Source organism: Conger conger, chromosome 4 (assembly GCF_963514075.1).
Source record: "Conger conger chromosome 4, fConCon1.1, whole genome shotgun sequence".
NCBI lineage: Eukaryota > Metazoa > Chordata > Actinopteri > Anguilliformes > Congridae > Conger > Conger conger.
Genome location: NC_083763.1, coordinates 9,269,631 through 9,291,549, shown reverse-complemented (window position 1 = coordinate 9,291,549; position 21,919 = coordinate 9,269,631). Strand labels below are relative to the sequence as shown.

At 46.5% G+C, this 21,919-nt stretch overlaps 2 protein-coding genes across 6 annotated transcripts in view; both read left to right on the top strand.

The window, feature by feature from the left end:
• Positions 1 to 6,006, top strand: part of sbno2b (strawberry notch homolog 2b) — an 84,202-nt gene extending 78,196 nt beyond the window's left edge. For all 4 annotated transcript variants that reach the window (XM_061237344.1, XM_061237343.1, XM_061237346.1 and 1 more), the window contains one exon: positions 335 to 6,006. In XM_061237344.1, the coding sequence (XP_061093328.1) occupies positions 335 to 1,140 (806 nt within the window). In that variant the 3' untranslated portion in view covers positions 1,141 to 6,006. The remainder of the gene's footprint in view (positions 1 to 334) is intronic.
• A 2,375-nt stretch (positions 6,007 to 8,381) lies between these two features.
• Positions 8,382 to 21,919, top strand: part of tjp3 (tight junction protein 3) — a 29,086-nt gene continuing 15,548 nt past the window's right edge. The window contains exons 1-8 of one of the 2 annotated variants that reach the window (XM_061239765.1): positions 8,382 to 8,517; positions 17,771 to 17,827; positions 18,195 to 18,316; positions 18,621 to 18,723; positions 19,418 to 19,703; positions 20,229 to 20,332; positions 20,864 to 21,053; positions 21,586 to 21,664. In XM_061239765.1, coding sequence (XP_061095749.1) covers positions 17,780 to 17,827; positions 18,195 to 18,316; positions 18,621 to 18,723; positions 19,418 to 19,703; positions 20,229 to 20,332; positions 20,864 to 21,053; positions 21,586 to 21,664 — 932 coding nt within the window. In that variant the 5' untranslated portion in view covers positions 8,382 to 8,517; positions 17,771 to 17,779. Of the gene's footprint in view, positions 8,518 to 17,533; positions 17,666 to 17,770; positions 17,828 to 18,194; positions 18,317 to 18,620; positions 18,724 to 19,417; positions 19,704 to 20,228; positions 20,333 to 20,863; positions 21,054 to 21,585; positions 21,665 to 21,919 lie in introns of those variants that run through there. The other variant, XM_061239766.1, reaches the window with a different exon arrangement.

Sequence of the window (21,919 nt, the reverse complement as noted above, 5' to 3'; positions counted from 1 at the left end):
AAGCAAACCCAACTATATGCCGTTCGTAACTGTCGTTATAGTTAGAGTTGTTGTCTGGTCCATCCACTTGAGTTAGACTTTTAAAACAAAATATTATCATATAAACATGTAGAGTGGTCTGTAGACTATGCATATATTTGTGTGGTGGATGTTTTTTGTGCTCTACCACTCATGTTAATATGAATATATCCCAGTGCCCAGCACCCCACCCCAGCAGCTGAGGAGGGCCTACAGGTGGTGGCAGCAGTGTACTTGCGCTGTATTCACAGTTACGGTGACGGTTATCGCTCTCGGTGTCGGCCTGGCCCTAACGTGCCTACCCTCCGTCCCTCAGGCATCAAGATCCCGGAGAACTGCGTGGGCCGCATCCGGGAGGAGCTGTCGCAGATGGACAAGGAGGTGAAGAGGAGGCGCGGCGAGCGGGAGCAGCGGGCGCTGGAGCAGCGCCTGGCGGAGCAGCGGGAGCTGGAGCAGCAGCGCCAGAGGAAGGAGCTCCTCAGCCGCTTCTGCGGGGCGCAGACGCTCACCCTGCCCAGCCTGTCCTCCGCCCTGCCGCCCCTCTACCCCTCCCTCCAGAGGAGCCCCATCGACGACATCCTGGACCTGACCACCAGCAGCCCCTCGCCCTCCCCGGACAGCGCCGGCGGGCTGGGCTTGGACGGCCTGGTGGGGCCTGCGGGGGGCGCCACCCCGGACCACTTCAGCCTGGAGTCCCTGCTCTCGCAGGCGGACCTGAGCGTCCCCCACCCCACGCCCCAGGACCTTCTAGACATTCTGGAGAGCCCCTCCATGGGCCTGTCGTCCTCCTACGCCTTCCCCACCTCCGTGCCCCCCATCTCCACCATCCTCCCGCCCTCCTCCGTCGGCCTCTCCTCCTCCTCGTCCTCCTCGTCCTCCTCCTCCGCCTCCTCGGCCTCCTCCTTCTTCCCGTCCGTCCTGGCCCCCTCGGAGCCGCGGGCGGACCCCCTACCCAACGGCCACTGCGGCCCGGACTTCTTCAACGTGCGGGAGGTTCTGGACAACATGCTGCGGACCAGCGATCGGCAGTCCGTCATCCGGTCCCGGACTCCGGACTGGGATAGCATGGCCGCTTCCCGTAGCCCGTATACACACACCAACTTCCTGCCCCCGCCCCTCTGAACCTCTCCCTGAACTCTGACCCCCCCCCACCCCTGACCTCGGGGCCAGGTGTCACCTCAGCACTGCCTGTAGTGTGGACGTCGCCTAGAATTCCTCTGTCGAGAGTGCAGATGCGGTTTCGGGAATTCTTCCTTCGAGGAAAAAGGAAAAATGTTCCCCTGACAAACATGAGTTCTGTAGGAGTTTTTCCCTCAAAAGAAATGAAAGTTAGCACTTCTATTTCCAATTTTACGTCGAAAAAAAATCTAGAAATATATTTGATGTTTTTCCTAAATACCTCTCAACTAAGTCACCTAGTAGACACAACAGCAGTTTGTGTGTTGCAGGATATGTTGGCAGAGCTCCACGGTGATAGACCTACCAGAGGCTCCCGCAAGTCAGACCGCTGCCCAAGGTGTGCAGGTTGTGTCTGCTGATCAGACCAAGACCAGGATCTGAAAACTCACATCCTGGAGAGCCACAGTCTCTGCAGGGGTTTTATGTGGTCAAAAACCCCTGATCTAAGTTCTGTCTGCAGATCAGGCTAAGATCCCTCTGGAGATCAGGCTAAGATCTGTCAGTAGGAGAAGCTGGCAGCAGGGCACAAGAACCCCGTCCTGGATTTGGGATAATTAAACCGAGCTAAAAGTGGGTCTCTGATACAACACACACTGACCAGAGACCAAGCCCAGTCCCTGAAAGTCTGGTTTCCAGGTTTTCATTGTTCTCCTGATGATGTCACTGCCTCCATATGAGGTCTCCATTATCCCATCCAAAGGTCAAACTATCACACCTCGGGTGACATCACAATAAGAAACCCATCCTCTAATTGTGACACGGTTACCTCAACGTGTCACTAAAATATTTTCAGATTTAGGTTGAAATATGAAATATGAAATTTTATCTTTAGACTTTTAAAACTTTTTAAAAAACATATCTATTTGTACCTCAGTGTGATTACTACCCCCCACCTAAGACCACAGCACTCCCTGCTGGCCAAACAGAGCATAGGCAGGAAGGTTTGAACAGGGATCAAGAGCCATATGTGATCTTTCTCACTGATTTTCGAAGCTGTTGTTTGTGTCTTTCTCTGTGTTTGGTGAGCCCCTTGGCCTTCTTTAGCGCTCTTGGCTTCTACTGGACCTGGGCTTGTCGTGATTTCTCAGCCGGGATGGCGGTTTGGAAAGCAGCTGGTGTCGAAACGAAGGCCGGCTTAAGCCTGAGTTACACTCGCCGCGCGACCCTTTGCGACAAGCGTCGTAAGACGAAAGTGTCACAACACATCACATTTATGCTCCAGCCAAGGTCTGCGATGACAGTCCTGTTGTCTCTATGGTAACCAGCCAAGGTCTGCGATGACAGTCCTGTTGTCTCTGTGGTAACCAGATGTCAAACGGCTGAAGTTGACATTTTTGAAAACATAGCGGTACCTGGCCTAGCCAATCCGTGAACAGTGTCCCGTCTGGCTGTCCAATCAACGCAGTGCGATTCCGTCTGCGACATTAACAAAGTTCTACAAGTGCGCGACACTGAGGAGAAAAGTGTCGTACTACACTACACAAAATGTCACTTTCCTCATACGACACTTGTCGCCAGGGTTGTGCGTGGAGTATAAATGGGGCTTTAGCCTCCTCGCTCGTCGAAGGACAGTCCTGTAGAGGTCCAGCAGCTGTAGTTTTCACGTCTCCCCCGTTCCCCTCTCCCAGTTCAATCCTCAGTGTATTTCGCCCGTATCTGGTTTCAATATTTAAAATAATAATAATATAATAATAAAACAGCCTACTGTTATGACAGTGCCTTCCTTTGGAACATGTTAAGAAATGCAGTCGTTTTGAATGCATAGGCTTATGTGTATATTTGTACTTGAGAGTCGTGCTACCATATTTATTATGATCTCCATGGTTTCTAATTTAATTTTGCCCCCCCCCCCCCCCAGAGAGGGCTGTGCTGCTGGGAGCTCGCCTCTCACCGCCCGTGAACTTTGCACCGTCGAATAACAACCCAGACATAATCCCAATCTCTGAAGGCTGCCTTCCCAGGTCATGGGATTAGGGCAGTCTGGGGATTTAGATGAGGTGTAGTGTAGTGACTTGGTTTCGCCCCCCGACCCGTGCTGGCACATTGGCCCTCGTAATGTGCCTCCTCTGGTTCCCTTTAGTTTTCAAATTCTCAATTCTCAATTCTCAGGAAAGTCTAAAATCAATTGTACCCCCCCCCCCCCCCACCCCACCCCACCCCACCCCCCCATCTGATATTCAAACTTGGCGTATTTGCTTTGAGCCCTCCTCTTGAATTTCAGGTGTGACAGGGGAGATGAGTCAGCATTATTGTGTTGTTGCAGCACTCTTAATTGGTTAACGAAATGCCCAGGACCTCTAGCTCCTCTCCCGGTCAACCTTTGCAATAGCAATAAGGTCTGCTCGTCGAACAACGTGCCGCGTAAGAGCGAAAGTACTGTTTACACACAGCAGTTGAGGGTTGAAACTCGCCTGTTGAGGGTAAAATTGAACTTATTATTATTATTAAGTTTTATCTTCAGTGCCGGTTGCACCTGCTGCAAATTCATAAAACATTGTGTGAAAGTGAATTGGTGATTTATGTCTGGATAAAAGGTTGTCCTCTTGCTGTATAAAAGGTGGGGTAAAAACACAATGTGCTGTTATTGATATTGTCCTTATTATTATTATTGTCACTTGTATCATTATTGTTATTTATATTTAAGGGACATTCTACCAGAAATAGTTTTTAGGTTATAATCCTGTTTTTATTTTTTAGGTGATAATACATTTAAAAGTCGATTAAAGGTTTTTGTCAGGGAGTTTTTAGAAAAATAAAATGACTTTAAACAAAATATATCTATTGTAACCTGCCACCAAATATATTGCACTGTTCTGTACTGCTGTTCTCCTTTCTCTAGTCTCTTTCTGTTTCCTGTTATTCTGGTTTTAAGTAGAATTATACTTTCATTATGTTATTTATGATTTTGGGGGGGTTTTTTTCAGCTGGGGCTTTAGACTGCAGAGTGATACCAAAGTTAACCGCACCTGAAGTTACCGGCTGCATTCAAACTGTTGTCAATCTCAGGAAGAAATCTACATGATATGTGTCAGCAAGTTCTTATTAAAACGCATCGCTATGGTTTCCTTGACAACCGAGTGACAGCTGGAAAACAAACCAACAGAGAGAATGTGTGCTACTTTCTTCATTCTGCAGTGCGAACAACGCGCGGTCTTTTTGTGTTTGAGACTTTGAGATATTTTGATGAGATATTTTGGGGTTGTGTCCCTCAGTGTTGTAATTTCTTTTATTTATTTTTGTTTGTTTGTTTTGGGGGGGGGGGGGTTAAGTGTGTGTATGCCTTCTGAGGGCAAAGATTAGAAGCTGTTTCACAAAAGGAACATGTGATTGTTTCTGTCCGTTTGTCTGTATAGTTTAGTTATAGGGCTAGTGGAATACTTAATGCAGAGACCTGGGGGTATAATGTGCCCCTCTCCCCACCTGGTTATCAGTGACTTTTCACTCCCTTTTGTTTTCTCTGCGTTATGTCGGTCCTGGGGTGACCAGCCCTGATCCTGGGGAGAAGCAGGGTCTGCTGGTTTTTGTTTTCACCTTAAATACAACCACCACTTTAGTTCCAAGAAACCAGGTGAGATGAGCTATAGCCGTCTTTATCTGCTTCAACTGATCATTTCGGTACCGAGTAACTACAAAACCCAGCATGCCCCGCGGCTCTCCGGGACCACGGTTGGTCCACCCCCGTGTAGGTCTGTTGTGGAACTGTAGTTCCAGTCACAACCTCCCCATTACCCCTCTCCTGTACATGTTCCTTTCTCCTTCTCGCGTCTTTGACTTCTTCACAAACGAATCCCGATGAGTCTGAGCCCGTTTGGCCGCGCCTAATGGTCTCGCTTGTCAGTACTTCGCAGTTTCCTCTGTTCCCGTGTGCGTGCGTCTCGCGCCAGTGGCTGCCTGCCAGGCCAAGCCCAATTAAACCCAAAGAGGGAAACGTAGGTGTGGGTGCTGCGCGTCAGACAGTCGACAGGGGGACGCCCCGTATTTTGTGAAGCGCCCTTGGTGACCCCACCCGTTAGTGATCCGGGTGATTATGCGCCTGCGACGATGTCTTTGATCACCAAAAAGAAAAAAACCCAACGACATCCAGTTTAATCACATCATTAATATTTCCATCCTCACCCAAAAAATGAATCGTTTGAAAGGACATAAAAAACGCTTTTGAGTGCGTGGCCTGTGTTGGCGCGTATTGAGGTGATGCAGTGAATTCATCGCAATCTCCCACATCATGTCAAATCTTTCATAAATACAAAATGAGCAACTTGGCAATAAAGCGCGGGCAGAGAAACAAACGGGGGAAAGGGGACATGTTGCATCGAAGAGAAATACATTTCACCTCAGAATCTGTCCTGTTTGTCGTCGTCTTTTCTTTCTTTTTGCACTCAGAATGGCATAATCGGTTCTTGTTGCCCGTTTTGTGCATTCGGGAGCCGAAAACATTCATGATGATTTGACGGATCGCTTTTTTATATATTGTCGCCATTTTCCCTTTCTCATCACCCTGACAGATATCAAAAATTATCACATACAAGTAATTTATTGCTAACAACAAAAACAAAACAAACATGCTACTGATTGTATGTATTTTTTAAACAAAGGCTATTTTTTCTGTAAAACTGTGTTTAGCACTTTTATTCTGGGTTTTGCTTTTGTTTTTCTATATATTTATAATTTAGATGGAACTGTATATATTGTAAAAAAAAATTGTGCCTTTCAACTAATTCTTTACAGATTTTCTACTCATAACAGATGGAAGGAATATATTGTAATGCAGTCTTGACTTTGTTAACAAATAAATATTCAACGATTGCTGAAGTTGTCTCTGTTGTTGCTTTTTAGTTGCTAATAGCGATAACTTCATAGTGCTCAGTTTTAGCATTGTGTGAGTAAACGTATGTAAATAAGCTGTATACTAAGCTAGTGTAAATGTCATGTGCTTGAAGCAATGCTCATTATGCTCCGTTTCTTTGTGCTGCATGAATGGCTCGCTAAAAGAAGCTAGCTACTGATAAATAAGATTTTTATTTTCTATATAATTGCAGAAGACTTTGGTCGTCTACAAACTAATTCGATTATATTAGCCCTTAGTCCCGGTGATGGCAGTCGTATTGGAGATACTATGAGGGTAGAAATTCCCTTTTCACCTGTAACATTACTAAGGGGATACTAAAACGACGAAATCTACTACGATATTACTTCCATTCTCATAAAAATGTATATGTAAATATGTAAATATATTTATATATATACACACAGGTGCAGCTCAAAAAAATTAGAATATCGTGGAAAAGTTTGAAATAACTTTTCCCGTAATTTAATTCAATAAGTTAAACTTTCATATGTTCTAGATTCATTACACATGAAGTGACATATTTCAAGCCTTTTTTTTATCTTGATGATTATGGCTTACAGCTCATACATGTGACCAATCAAAAAAAGGGTTTATAATGCAGAAATGGCGACCTTCTGAAAAGTATGTTCATTTATGCACTCAAGACTCGGTAGGGCAATCATGGGGAAAAAAAACTGCTGACTTGACAGTTGTGCAGAAGACACTCATTGACACCCTCCACAAGGAGGGTAAGCCACAGAAGGTCATTGCTGAAAGGGCTGGCTGTTCGCAGAGTGCTGTATCAAAGCATATTCATGGAAGGTTGACTGTAAGGGAAAAGTGTGGTAGGAAAAGGTGCACAAGCAACAGGGATGACCACAGCCTTGAGAGGATTGTAAAGCAAAGGTGATCCAAGACCTTGGGGGAGCTTCACGAGGAGTGGACTGAGGCTGGAGTCAGTGTATCAAGAGCCACCACACACAGACGTGTCCAGGAAATGGGCTACAAGTGTCGCATTCCTAGTGTCAAACCACTCCTGAACCAGAGACAAAGTCAGAAGTGTCTTACCTGGGCTAAGGAGAAAAAGAACTGGAGCATTTCTCAGTGGTCCAGAGTCCTCTTTTCATCCTGAACAGGGTTGCAGGGGGCTGGAGCCTATCCCAGCATACATTGGACGAAAGGCAGGAATACACCCTGGACAGGTCGCCAGTCCATCGCAGGGCACACACACCATTCACTCACACACTCATACCTATGGGCAATTTAGACTCTCCAATTAGCCTAACCTGCATGTCTTTGGACTGTGGGAGGAAACTGGAGTACCCGGAGGAAACCCACGCAAACGCGGGGAGAACATGCAAATTCTGCACAGAGAGGCCCCGGCTGACCAGGACCTCCTTGCTGTCAGGCGGCAGTGCTACCCACTGCACCCCTCTTTTCAGATGAAAGTAAATTTTGCATTTCATTTGGAAATCAAGGCCCCAGAGTCTGGAGGAAGAATGGAGAGGCACAGAATCCAAGTTGCTTGAAGTCCAGTATGAAGTTTCCATAGTCACTGATGAGTTGGCATGCCATGTCATCTGCTGGTGTCTGCTGGTGGTCCACTGTGTTTTATCAAGTCCAGAGTCAATGCAGCCATCTACCAGGAGATTTTAGAGCACTTCATGCTTCTGTCTGCTGACATGCTTTATAGAGATACTGATTTCCTTTTCCAGTAGGACTTTGCACCTGCCCACAGTGCCAAAACTACTAGTAACTGGTTTGCTGACCATGATGATATTACTGTCCTTGATTGGCCAGCCAACTCGCCTGACCTGAGCCCCATGTAGAATCCAGACCCAACAATACAGACAAGCTGAAGGCCGCTATCAAAGCAACCTGGGCTTCCATAACACCTCAGCAGTGCCACAGGCTGATTGCCTCCATGCCATGCTGCATTTGATGCATTTGATTGGTCTTATGTAATATTCTAAAAAAAAAATGTAATGCACCTGTATATATTATTTATTAAACGTGCGACAGCTGTATTTGTCAGTAGGTGGCGCTGCTGCGTATAATTCCAAACAAGTGTTGAATTTTTAGATCAACATCAGCCCAACATTTTATTACACTTTTCGAGCGTCAAGCTTAATTGAATCTCTCTGTGCAGGTGTATTTTCTATTTTTTATTTTATGGGACACGTCTCGTATATTAAAAACGATAGCCACTATGGGAGGCTAAGTAGAAACTTTAATTCTGTTGGCTTTCACCTGCGCGTCTTGCTGTCTGCCTGTTACAATGCCACAATGGTTGCTCGCCCCTCCCCGTACCTCCCCGCCCTACCTCCTCAGGTAAGTTTTTCCACATTATTATGATTCGAGGTTGGCAAGGAAATGCAAATCAAAAATCTCTGACAGCGGAAAGTGCTGCCAAAAGGCGAGGACTAAACGGTCGCGTGTATATGTTTCACTTTTCGTGAATTTTGAGTTATCCGGTCTCCTGTCGTACCCTACCGGTAAGTGCTCTTTGTTTTAACGACTTTTCATGAACAAGCTACGATATTTTTTGTACGCTGCTCATCTGTCGTTCCCACGGGAAACGGATAATTGTCAGATCTCGAATTGCATTCAAGGTCTTTCGTAACTACACTTTTTGTGCTGCATTGAATTAAGGAACAAGGTGTAAGTGCGCGCTAAGAAATCGCATGAAACATCAGTATTTGACATCTTTCAAGCATGTACACAGTTACGTAGTTTCCATGAGAGTTTAGGCTTTGTTTTGTTATTCGATATCAAAGTGGTTAATTTTCGTGAAAATTGCACATCGATATGGACTGATAGGTAGCCAACAGGTGTGCAGTTATTTACAACCAAAGTTGTACACTCGTTCATCGACCTTTCGATACAAAAGTGTTCCCACTTCTTTTTAGAACACTACCATGAAATAGTTGCTAGGTTAATTGGCTACTTATAGCAAGTGGTCAACTATGTATGTTTTGCTTGACAAAAGCAGAATGAATGTGAACGAGATGTTTTTTTGTGCTAATTTAGATAGATTTTTTTTTTAACCTGATCAGAGATAGCAATGGACACAAGGAGTTTGCGATTAAGCAATGATGTCGGTATAAAAATACTGTGGTCGATTTTTAACTGCATGAGAAAGGTCATTCACATAGGCAAATAGCCATTTACAACCTCACTTTTTCGCCCTATAGTGTTCATAATAGGTGAATGAAAACAAAACACACACTTTAGGTGACCACTAACCTGTTCTGGTTAAATATAGTACGTTTTATGATGTTGGCATGTGGGTAGACCGTCTGTGTGTATGTGTGAGTCAGCAGGTGACCAGAGAGAAGGGGGCTAGGGAGAGGGTGAGGTGTGTTGTCGCCGTTCGCATAGCTCCGTTGGCTCGTCGTACTGGTTCGGTCACACTGCAGGTTTCTGCCTGTCTGTCAGTATCGCTGCAGTTTCGACACAAAGCTCGGCATTTATCACCTCTTGTTTGCTCCTTGGGAGTCTGGAGTGGCTACGGAATGGAAACGTGCGCACACAACAGTTGAATTCAACTTTCCAAACATTTATTTTGTGTTCTTCAACCAATAAACTTCCGTGATGGTTTTGCCAATTGTCCTTGTCGATTGAAGGGCATTTTTCAAAGGTGACTGGGCTTTCAGGCTATGATGAACAGAAAGTGAGATTTGTACGTGTGCGAGGCGTTGAAATGTAAGTTAACATTCTAAGACCCGCCCTGTAAATGGTCATAAAACATTGAGTGTAAGAGGATCGGAAGCAGGTAGATTAGAGTACAGAGCTTCACACAGACTCCACAGAGAGACTGTACATTAATCTTGCGTTTGAGACCATTTGACACATTCTCCAAAAACGTGTTAATATCCAGAACACCTTTTCTGTTACTACTTTTGTGTTATTTGTACTTTTTTGTGTCAAAGTAATTGCTTTTGTGTTACAAATATACAATTTATGTGCGACAAAAGGAGACTTACGTTTCAACACAGACTACCTTGAAAGTAGCACAAAATGTGTTGTTCTTAGCTAGACATGGAGGTGTGTTTAAAAAATCACCTGATGGGTTTTTTTTCCAACACATCTGCTTTGGGACTGCATGCACTGCCCTTCACTCACAAGAAGGACGTTGTTCCTTTTTAATGAGACCATGTTGATGGGGTTATCATGCCTCTCATCCTGGCTATATTGGAGGTGGTTTCAGGCCGGAACAGACACAGATGTTCTAGGGCATACAGCAAGGAAAAAGTGAACGTACGTCTGGCTGCAGCTTCATCTCATTTGCAGAAGCTGGTTGAAGCATCTGTGTCAGATGGTCCTACACATCTGCCATTGACCTGCTTTGAGTTATTGATCATTTGTAATAGATTTTAATGTGCTCTTTATGCATTAAGTGATGCAGAAGACTAAGGAAACACCAGAAACTAAAGGAGCCACAATGTTTGTTGCCATGTGCCCTCAGGGAATGCTGTAGTCTCTCGATATAAACTATATCTGTGTGTCTCTGGACCAGTGGTCCTCACTTTTGGTGCTGGAGAGCCGCAGGGCGTGCTGGATTTCGTTTTCACCTTAAAATAAGCAACCATTCAGACCCGAGAAACATGGTGAGGAGTTTAACTGTGATCACCTGCTTTCATTGATCAATTAAGTGTTGAGTAACAACGAAAGCCAACACACCCTGCGGCTCTCCAGGACCAGGGGTGTTGGGGACCAGGGACCACTTCTCCAGAACCTCTCTCAGCACACCCCTTTGGTTCACTTACTTCTAAATTCCAGTCAGGTGCTGCGTGCTTTGAGTCTGGTCTCAGACCCATTAATAACGTTTCATGGTGTGTCTGTCCAGGGCTTTGCTGTTCCTGTGCAAGCTGAATGAAAACAACCTTGTACTGGCTTCTTTCAAAGGTTATCCATTACTCTAATGTGCTTCTTGATTTAAAATATTACAGGAAAAACACTGTAGTAATTGACCTTTGTGCCCTCTGTACAGAGTACAGCAGCCATTGGGAAGTCGCCTATTAGAAAGCGCAACGCATTAATATGACTAATCACGTGGGAACACGGTTGTGCACAGAAAGCAGTTGAAACCAAATGTTTCGCTGGTATGAGCTGTGTGTAGGTAATTAGTATCAATACGAGTGTACAGGTGTTTATTTGAATGGAACGCCAGGGGACAAATGACAGAGCTGCACGTGTTTGCCTGTGCCTTGGGCCGCGTATAAATGTTTACTGAGTTTCAGCCTATCCTTGTCTGACTCCGCCAACAAAGCAAGACCTCCTCACTTGAAACCATTGCAGTGCAGTCAGTAAGGTGAAACGGCTCATAAATTATTTAACTGCGGTGAGAATGAATCTCTCCGTTACCAAGAAACCTTGCATTACTAAAGCATTTCGCAACTCCACCACCAACTCCCTAAATATCAATGGTTTTCTGGAGTAGTGTTTACCAGCTGAATGTTTTCATGTGTGTGACCAAAATAGTTAAGTTACCCTTGAATTTTGCATGTGTACGGAATACTGTTTTGGGGATTAACCCTTTAAGGTGTAAGAATGTTGTATGTTCTTAAGTGGACATTCTAATGCTGATGTAATAGTCACTATTGGAAACAAACATTCCAAAAAACCTGCAAAGTGACCATAAGTGCTCTTTGACCAAACACCAGCTTTACAAAGCATCAAAAGGAAGGCTTTTTGTTCAGTATTTAATTGCCGAGTAAACCACAGGAACAAACCACTCACGGAAAGTGCTTCTGTTCTTGTGCTCTCACCTGTACCACATAGGGACATATCTGTGACTGTGGCCTGCAGAGATATGGTATATTATAATGACTGTTCACTGAGCATACATATGTCACCCATGCCAGAGGTGACTCATATCCTGGGTTGTATGAAGCACAGGGAAGTTTCAGCTTTATTCATCACAAGTTAAAACTGAAAAGCTGAAACACAGATGCTGACTAATGCTGACGTCAGGAGACAGTTTCAGGCTCTAATATTATTCAGCTGTCTTTGTTTTGACATTCTTTATGGAAAATGAATGCCTCCATCAGTTTGCCGTGAAAGATGGCATCCTATTTTAGTCCTATATACTAGACTTAAAATCTTATTTACATTACTTTTTTTTGCTGAATAAGGCAAAAATATTGCCAATGAGGTGAGATATTTTCTACTTGAGAAAAAGATTTTAAGTCTCTTTACAAAGACCAAAACACTTGTTAAGACAAACATCTTTTTGTGGTGTATGCCATATTTTCAATTTGAAATCAAGTTTTTAAAGCTCCATTTTAATTCATGACAGCGGCACACTCTCAGATTTCCAAAATGCCCCCTGAAAATACAGTACTGTTCTCTTACGGCACAAATGAGTACTTTTTCCAAGCTGAAACGGTGCAAATCAATTGTATATCGCTGGCTTGGGGTACAATTGTATGTACCTATGTAGCGCCCCAGTGACAGTCATTTGTACCATTTTAGGCACCTTTCGTACCTTTTATTACTGAGTCGCTGTATCTCCATCTAAACCCCCGGTCCGGGGCTGCTGGCAGATGTGCTGTATCATCTGCTGCAGGTCTGAGGGCCTCCACTGTGTGTCACCATAGCGATGGGTTCAAACTCCCTCGCTCTGCACCAAAGCGTTTCCCGGCTTCCAGAGTGCACTGGCTGCTACTTTGACCTTAATCCCTCTGTCAATGATTAGTTTGAATGACTGGAGCCGATAAGCAAACCTGAAACTGAACCCCGTTTAGTTTAGCTCGGTTAGCAATTTATGCTAACAGAGTTACGGCCATACCCCACTGTATATTTCCTACTCATAGCAACAGCTGTTATATCGCCAAACACCCATGTTTTTTTGGGTTTTTTAAAATCGTATGCCTTCATTCACTGAAGTGCCTGCTCTCGTGGTTTGTCTGATTTCACCCTATTGCATTGTAGGTAGGCTTGCACCAATCTAAGTTAGCTCCTGCTCGAACGCCTGGCAACACAGGGCAATAGAAAGTGTTCTCAGAGTGGGAGGGGCGGAAGGCTGGGCTTTCTGCCTATCCCAGGTGGGGCTTGGGCACGGTGTTTTTCTCCAACAAAGACGCTATAGCCAGATCCACTCATTAGCCAACAGGAGTCACCTCCCATGTGTTTATAATTGGGGGGCCATGGCTGTTAGAAAGATCTTTGTGTATCTGGCACAGGATGGTCTTGGGTTTCTCCCCCGCTGGGTATTTGTTTTATGACGTGAAACGGCGATGGAGGACCAAAAAGCAGCCTGTTTTTTTGTGAGAAAAGGCACGTGTTTTTTTTTTTACAAAGGCATAATAATCTCCTTTTAGAATGGCTGTGAGATTCAGCATTGAGGTGAGTACTGGTCTACGCATGCAGTTTTCACTTGAATCTGCATTGTATTACATTGAAGCGCTTGCGTCCGACTGTGTTAAGTGACTGTGCTAAACATCTGATCGTTGTTTTGAGAAGTAGATTTTTATCTCTCTAAAGGATGTGAATGGAATTATGTTATTGCAGGTTGTATTATTGCTTCTTTCGATGAACTTCAATAGATTTTTATCTGTCCCTGGATCAATCCGCTAATTAGCCATACGCACCATGTCCGATTCACCTGTAAATTAGACCCTCAATAAAACGCTACAAGGCAAGAACATTAATCAGTTGATTATAGATTGTGGCTGTAAATGACAGATTGTGTAAATGATTGAGCTAATTAAATAATTAAGAGCAGAACTTGGTCTGAGATCCAGAAACAGATATGGTCCGCCTTGCCCATCCCTGCTCTAAAGGATGTGAGCAGATTTATTGCGCGGGTTGTATTCTTGCGCCTGTTGATGAACTTTGAGATCTGAGCGCCAGGCGCCTGGTGGGGCTGTTAAGGCTGTGGGTTTGCCTTCGCTCTCTGGGAACAGGTGTGGAGTTCCTCATCTCGCTCGGTCCCTATGGAAATCTGCTGCGGTCTCCCCGGGTTACGGAGCCAAGTGCAGACGGACGGGGAGATGGCTGCTGGCCTTCTGCAGCTCGCCCTGTCCTCTGAGAGGGGAGGCCCTGTTGCCATGCTACCGGGGAGAAGAGCTGGCCATGGTGTCTTTACTTTAAGGGTTTATTGAGCCTGATCTTTGGTCCGGAGGTTATTGCCACTTGTGTTTTTGAAGCATTGGGTGTGACATCACGGGTGTCGTTGGTAGTGCTGTCCTGCACGCCCTGGTCCATGAGTGACGCATTGCAGCGATGCGTTGGTGCTGTTTGAAGTGTCCAGGCCTTCTGGATGAGGTGTTACATATGAATATGACTTAATTTCCAAGTTAAACCTTTGAAGAGTCGGTTTGTTGGAATTGTGTTTCTTCAACGTTCCAAGTCCGTGTTCTCGAACTACAATGTAATCATTGTTATATCAGCGTTAGAATGTTCGGGTAACATAACAAACCTCACACCTTAAACGGTCCTAGCTGAACACTTGCCTTATTGGCTGTTGTGCTGTGTCAGCACTGTGGAAGAAATGGGTCAAAAAGAGGTAATGCACTTTTACTGACTCCCGACTGAAGTCCTAAGGGCCAAGTCTGTCTGTGCTATAATGTATGTTTCAGGGTGTTGTGTTCTGATCAGATACTGTTGGGAAGATAAATATGCCACAAATGCAAGGATTGTGTTCTTATACATAAACCTATCCCATTGGTTTAATTATCTTTTATTAAGGAGAGTGGCTAGTCAACCCTCATTTTGCATTTTTAAACTATATTGAAACCGGGAGCAAGAAGAGAGTGTTTGTGATGGGGAGGGGCAGACAGTGTCATGGTGGAGAATCCATCCCCAGGTAAAAGGGTTAAAAGTTGGCTGCCCTACTGACTGGGCCACACATCTCGACAGCATTGGAGTTTAGCTCCAGTGCATCTGTTATGCCTTCAGATCAGTCCTCATTCAACCTTTATGACTGGGACCAGCAACTCGAGGGCTGAGACCTGCTGGTTTTCCACCCTTTCTGTACCTGGGAGTCAGGTGTGAAGGCAGTCTGGCCAATCAGAAGCACTAATTACACGGGAGAAAAGAAAACTAGGACTGGATTTGGATTTGAGGGCCTGAGTTGATGATGGTGTCTGTGGAGCCTTCCCATGATGCCCCTCTCTTTCACAAACAGAGACACACCTCCCGCTCTGACTCGGTCAGGAATGTGCTGGAATGGAGGCTTTCCAGTGGCGGACGAGGGGGGGAGAGTTGTTTTAGGAACACTTTCCCTGGAAGTAAACACGTCATATTTGCATGTTTTTTATTTGGCAGTTTGGCACCTGTTGGCTAGCCAGGCACTCTGTCAGAAGCTTAGACCTTTATCCTTTCCACTTTATGCTGTTAGAGGAGACAGATGGCAAATGAACAAACAATGAACAGTTCTGTTTAGTGATGCTATTTACGGCAAGGAATCACTATTTGTGGTTTGTCTGTACACCAAGTTAATCATATGATTCTCTAATCAGTCAATCCTGTGGCAGCAGTGCAATGCAGACAGGTTCAGTTAATGCTCAGATCAACCATCAGAATGGGATAAATATGTGATCTAAGTGACTTTGACTATGGAATGATTGTTTGTGCCCGACAGGGTGTATTGAGTATCTCTGAAACTGCTGATCTCCTGGGATTTTCACGCACAACAGTCTCTAGAGTTTGAAGAGAATGGTGTGAAAAACAGAATACATCCAGTGAGCAGCAGTTCTGTGGGCAGAAATGCGTTGTTAATGAGAGAGGTCAGTGGAGAATGGCTAGACTGATCAAAACTGACAGGAAGGTGACGGTAGTGCAAATAACCAGGCATTACAACAGTGGTATGCAGAAGAGCATCTCTGAACGATACGATACGATGAACTTTATTGTCCCGCTCAGGGAAATTTGTCTTGGACTCTGCGATGCGTCATGAATGCCTTGACGGTCACAATGACAACAAACAATACATCCTCAGCCATAACAGCATCAACAATTACATAACAGTGTTGCACATATCCCATAACATAACACATACATACACCTCATAATAGTACATGCAAGTACATAGCTTCTGAAATGACTACTTTTGGGATAAAAGATTTAGTTAAAATTTTGTCCAATTCCCCTGCCATTTTCCTCTTAAATGTGTCATTCCCAACTGCATCTCTTTGCTGGAATAATAACAGCACAAATGGGATTATTGTTTATCTGGTATTCTGTAGTGTGTCAGATGCACTGCTCCAGTTCCCGTTCAACTAGCTCAGCTGATAATGAAATTGGTTCCACTGCTACAGTGGTAATTTCTCCAATAAAAAGTAATATTAAAAACACCCCTAGATATACAGTATTGCTGACAATAATAATGAAAGTGATAATGAGATTAAAATGATTTGCAATAACAGTTTTGAAATATTTATTTTTCGTTATTATCTCTGAATATAAAAATGACCTGTCAGAAATAGCTTGAATCGTCTTCAAAATGCGCAATAAAATATTACAGTCCTATATTTGGAATGCAGGTTCAACAGCTGTTTCCTGAAATTGTCTGTGCTCTCTATACTGATTTAGTGGAGATTGATTCAACACATGAAGTTTAACAGAGAGGTGAAAAAGGTGACTAATGCTGCAACTGGAATATTTCTTGGAGCCCCGCTCTATGGTACTGAGTTTCAGAACGGTGTTTCCCCACTCTAGTTCACTCTATGGAGCACATGCGTGGTTTCGGTTATCTTTTCACTGGCCTCCTACAATGCAGCATTCATGTGTGGAATGTGCGCCGGATTCCTAACGCACAGCCAGGTGGAACATTCCACCGACAGACTCCAGGCGCCGCCCAACTGTCCAGTAGAAACTGAGTCTCACAGCACCATAGAGATGTGCTGTGACTTCGCTGTGGCGCAGGAGGACTGGCGTGATCTTTGCAGCCCTGACCCAAATAGCACTGACACAATTCCAACTGAAGAGTGTGAAATTCACCCGTTTCATTTTAAGTCCGTTGTATAACCGGACCTGCAGTTTTGTAGTATTCCAGCACTGTTGAATCTTGCACTGCGGCAACAACATGTTATGCAGTTTCTCTTGTGGACGGTGTCTGTTTTTATCTACAGTACGCTTGCGCTTTCCCGTGGAGCTGCTGTTTTTCAGATAAACCGCCGGCTGGTGGTGTGGCTTGTGTGCAGCCCTCCTAGCTTACGGAGAGGTTTATCTCGCTCGACTCGTTTTATGAAAACACCTCGCGTCACGGTAACCAGGAAGCTGGTCTGCTGCACTGTGTGTTTTAGCCTCGAACGAAAGCCTGTAGAAAATACCGGAAAGTGTAAAAGTATGAGGAATACGCCGTTGAGCTGCCTCTCTGGAGGACCGCAGTGTTTGGGCTCTGGCGTCTGGCGCTGGCGTTTGCGTTGGTGTCCGATGTCAGCGTCGCAGGGGCACCATAGAGCTCGGTGGACAGAGCGAGGACGGAGCCTGTCACAGCTGCTGCCTGCAGGCTCCGCCCCCTTACCTGTAAGACTGGAATGATACAGGTGAGAACATGCCTGGTAACAATCCTGTTGACTCACACTTCCCTTTTCTGCTCAGACGGATTCAACGGTAGCGTAGGGGCTGTTTTCTCTCTCCGGCGGGCTAGGCCAACTCGCGAATCCGAGGCCGCTGGTCTGATACTGTTATCGGGTACTTGTCCTCTGCTGTGTGTGGACCCCGAGGCTGACTTCCTGGTTTTAATTGGCTGGACGAAGCTTTTAATTGCTGAGCTTTTTTTTTTTGTTTGCGTTTCAGAAAGCAGACATGGAGGAAATGGTGATATGGGAGCAGCACACTGTGACGCTGATCAAGGTAAGTTCACGCAGAGGCCTCTGCTTCCGTGGCGGTAGCTGTAGTGCGTGCCAGGCGCGCGGCTGTGCGGTTTTACGGGAAGGCTTGCCCGTCTTTTTGTTTGGCGAGGCGCGGAGCCCGGTCGCAAACTCACAGACGGCTTTGTGGCAGATGAGTTGTGAAATGACGGCTAGTTCTGTCGGGGAGCAGCTCTAGTTTCCTTTCTGCGCCGTCCAAAGTCCTGCGAATTTGGAATGTTTTTGAAGACACGCCCTGCGCTCTGGAGCCAGGAGCTGTGCGACCGTGAACGACGCTTAAGGAATGTGCCTCTCTCTCTCTTCCCCTCTCCCTCTCTCCCCCTCTCCCCCTCTCCCTCTCTCCCCCGCAGGATCCGAAGGTGGGTTTCGGGATCGCCATCTCCGGAGGCCGGGACAAGCCCAGCCCGGACAGCGGGGACACCATCGTGATTTCGGACATCGTCCGGAACGGGCCCGCCACGGGGAGGCTACAGTGAGTCGGACTACGCCCCCGTCCTGAAAGATAAACAACCGCACACACCCATACCTGCCCAATCCCGCCCTGTTACTGAACACACTCTCCCCTGACGTTCGAGGAATATAGATATGTCTCTGCCTGGCTGCTTTTGGACAGGACTGAGTCACTCTACCAGGCTCTACTGCCTTTATTTATTTTTGTTTGACTCCAGATGGTAACCCTAGCCTTATCTCCACACCTGCCAGCCTCTCCCACGAGCATGCACAGATCGTTCCGCCTTGCACACACTCACCGCCTCCTTCTCCTCCCCTCCCCACAGAATCCGGGATCATGTCGTCATGGTGAACGGCGTTTCCATGGAAAACGTCACCTCTGGCTTCACCATTCAGCACCTCAAGACCTGTGGCAAGGCCGCCAACATTGTGAGTCCACACAAACGCTGGGAACTACACTTCCCATAAGGCAATGCAAATCTCCAGCTTAGTGGCAAGCACCTTGTGGGATTTTATATATATAAATATAAATTAAGTAAACATGTCATTCCTCTTCCCATCAATTGACTATATAAGCTCTTTTGTTGTTCTGTGTAACCTGATACTGTTCATTGTTTGCTTATCTAGCACATGGCAGCAACAAGCTGCTTTTCATAGGTTCTGTTTTATAGAGCAGCGCTAACTGTGGTAGTTGTGGGAATCAGGCCTTGGTGTGGGTGTGGGTGTGAGTGTGTTGTAGTGAGTTGGTGTGTGTGAGAGTGTGTTATAGTGAGTGAGAGTGTGTGTGTGGTCCTGACTCCTGCCCCTCTCTCAGATGGTGAGAGAGTGTTGTAGTGTTGTAGTGTTGTAGTATGAGAGTGTGAGAGTGTGTTGTAGTGAGTGTGAGTGTGAGTGTGTGAGTGGTCCTGACTCCTGCCCCTCTCTCAGACGGTGAGAGTGTGAGAGTGTGAGAGTGTGAGAGTGTGAGAGTGTGAGAGTGTGAGAGTGTGAGAGTGTGAGAGTGTGAGAGTGTGAGAGTGTGTTGTAGTGTGGTCCTGACTCCTGCCCCTCTCTCAGACGGTGAGAGTGTGTTGTAGTGTGAGAGAGTGTGTGTGAGTGGTCCTGACTCCTGCCCCTCTCTCAGACGGTGAAGAGGCCCCGTAAGATGCACATCCCCCCCAGCACACGGCCGACCCGCTCCGCCTCCCACTCCAACCTCCTGAGTGACGACCCCCCGGGGCGGCGGCCCCGGCGCCTGTCAGACTCGGGCAGCGACCACTACAGGCGGCGCAGCCGGCACAGCCTGGGCTCCAGCCCCGAGCGCAACGGCCACGCCCTGCCGCTCATGTCCGGCTTCAAACACCTGCCCCGGCAGGAGGGCCCCAGCAAGCCCATCAGGGCCACGCTGCTGAAGAAACGCCTGACCGACGGTGAGGGAGGCCGTCCGCGGCCGTCCGGTTTTGTTTAGGAGCTGAATTTGCCTGCTGCTGAACTGCTTAAGCCGGGGGTGTCCAGTGTTATCCGAAAAGGGTCGGTGCGGGTGCGGGTTTGTATTTTAGCCCAGGACTACAACACCTGATTTTACATACCGAGGTCTTGATTGACGACCATGGTTAATTAGGTGGTTAATTAGGTGACTTGTGTGCCACAGTGCTGGGTTAACACAAAAACCTGCACCCACACCGGCCCTTTTCGGATGATTTTGGACACCCCTGACTTGGCGCACACACAGGAGAAATGCAGTGTCTGTGACAGCCTTGCATCCCATAATAAGGCCGATGTAAACATTTCATTACAGGATGTGATGAATTTGAATACTGAACAGCACTCACACTAATACACTGGGCTTCAAGCCTCATCCATCTTGACTGCATTCAATTAAATGAAACTTTGAGCTGCGGTGCTCCTTAAAGGTTTTCTCTGTGGCTGAAGCTCTGTTTGACCTCCTCCCCCAGAGTACGGCCTGAAGCTGGGCAGCCAGATCTTCATCAAACACATGACGGACAGCGGCTTGGCCGCCAAAGAGGGCACCTTGCAGGAGGGAGACCTCGTCCTGAAGGTGAGAGACCTCCCCGTCTGAGCAGAGGAGCTTAGGATGGTGTTGAAGGAGAACATCTGACTGACTTGCTGTGCGAGGAAGCAGATGGCTACTTTCAGTTCTTGGAAAAAAGAATCCATCTGCACACCACACAGTCATTTTTTAATACTTTAATACTGCTTAATTAATTTGCAGTGTTTAGATCTTTTTTTATTGATTTATATTTTGAGGTTCTAGCACCCATGTAAATAAACCTTTAATTAATCTGACTTGAGCAGTTGCCCTGCTCCCTGCTGAAAGAAACCGCTCAAGCTAGGTTTTGAAACAGCTGGTAGCTGGTTGACCAGTTCAGACCAGCTCCATACTCAATCAACATAGCTTGACCAGCTAAAGCTATGTTTTGAAACGCCTGGTAGCTGGCCATTTCAAGCTGGTCACAGCTGGTGGCCTGTCGTTCGTACTTTCAGTTCTTTCTCAGTACGGTGGCCTTTTGCTAATACTCCCATGTTGCCGTGAGTCTAACCGACCCTCCCTGTCCCGTGCGCTGCTCAGATCAACGGCATGACCACGGAGAACCTCTCCCTGCTGGAGACCAAGCACCTGGTGGAGAAGTCCCGGGGCAAGCTCACCATGCTGGTCCTGAGGGACGACCGCAAGTTCCTGGTCAGCATCCCCGAGATCGTCGACAGCGACCCCAACAGCGAGGAGGACCGGCGCGGGAACAGCAGCTCGGAGCTCGAGGGTGAGGGTCCGATAGAGCCGCCTGGAGCCTGGTGGCTAGGGTACATGACCGGGACCCGGACGGTTGGTGGTTCAAGCCCCGGTGTAGCCATCTGCATAGCTGTTGGGCCTTTAACCCAGCGTTGCTCCAGGGAGGATTGTCCCCTGCTTCTCTACTCTATTCTATAGAGAAGCTTTATTAGTGAGCAGTTATCGCCTTTTCTCAATCTCAGCCCCGGAGGGCTGCAGGTTCTGCTGGTTTCTTGGTATGTGCCTGTGACTGTGTCTCAGTCGCTGATTGGCTACAGAGTCCACACATCTTGGTTTTCATGGGCTAGGCTGGATACAGCTCAAAGGGAAACTACAGGGAGCTGTGTAGCCCTCCTGGGCTGGAGCTGCAGGCCCATGTTCTGTGGGTGCTGAGTAGATGTGACACTGTGCGCCTGGACTGGAGCTTTGCTGAGTAGAGTGTGTGAAGCTTTGAGGAGTAGAGTGTGTGAAGCTTTGAGGAGTAGAGTGTGTGACTCGCTGAAAGGTGTATGTTACTTCCTCAGACATTTCTGATTTGGATTCGGAGCTCCGCGCTCCCGTCAGAACCTCCCGCTCGGAAACCAGGGAGCGACGCACGCGCAGGTAAACTCACCTGAACAACATACACACACATGCACATACACACACACATAAGCACATACATACACACTCTCTCACACACGCAAACACACACACACACACACTCACACACACACATGCACATACACACACACACACACATATACACACACACACACACACATGCACATACACACACACACATGCACATACACACACACACACGCACCTACACACATGCACATACACACACACATAAGCACATACATACACACACAC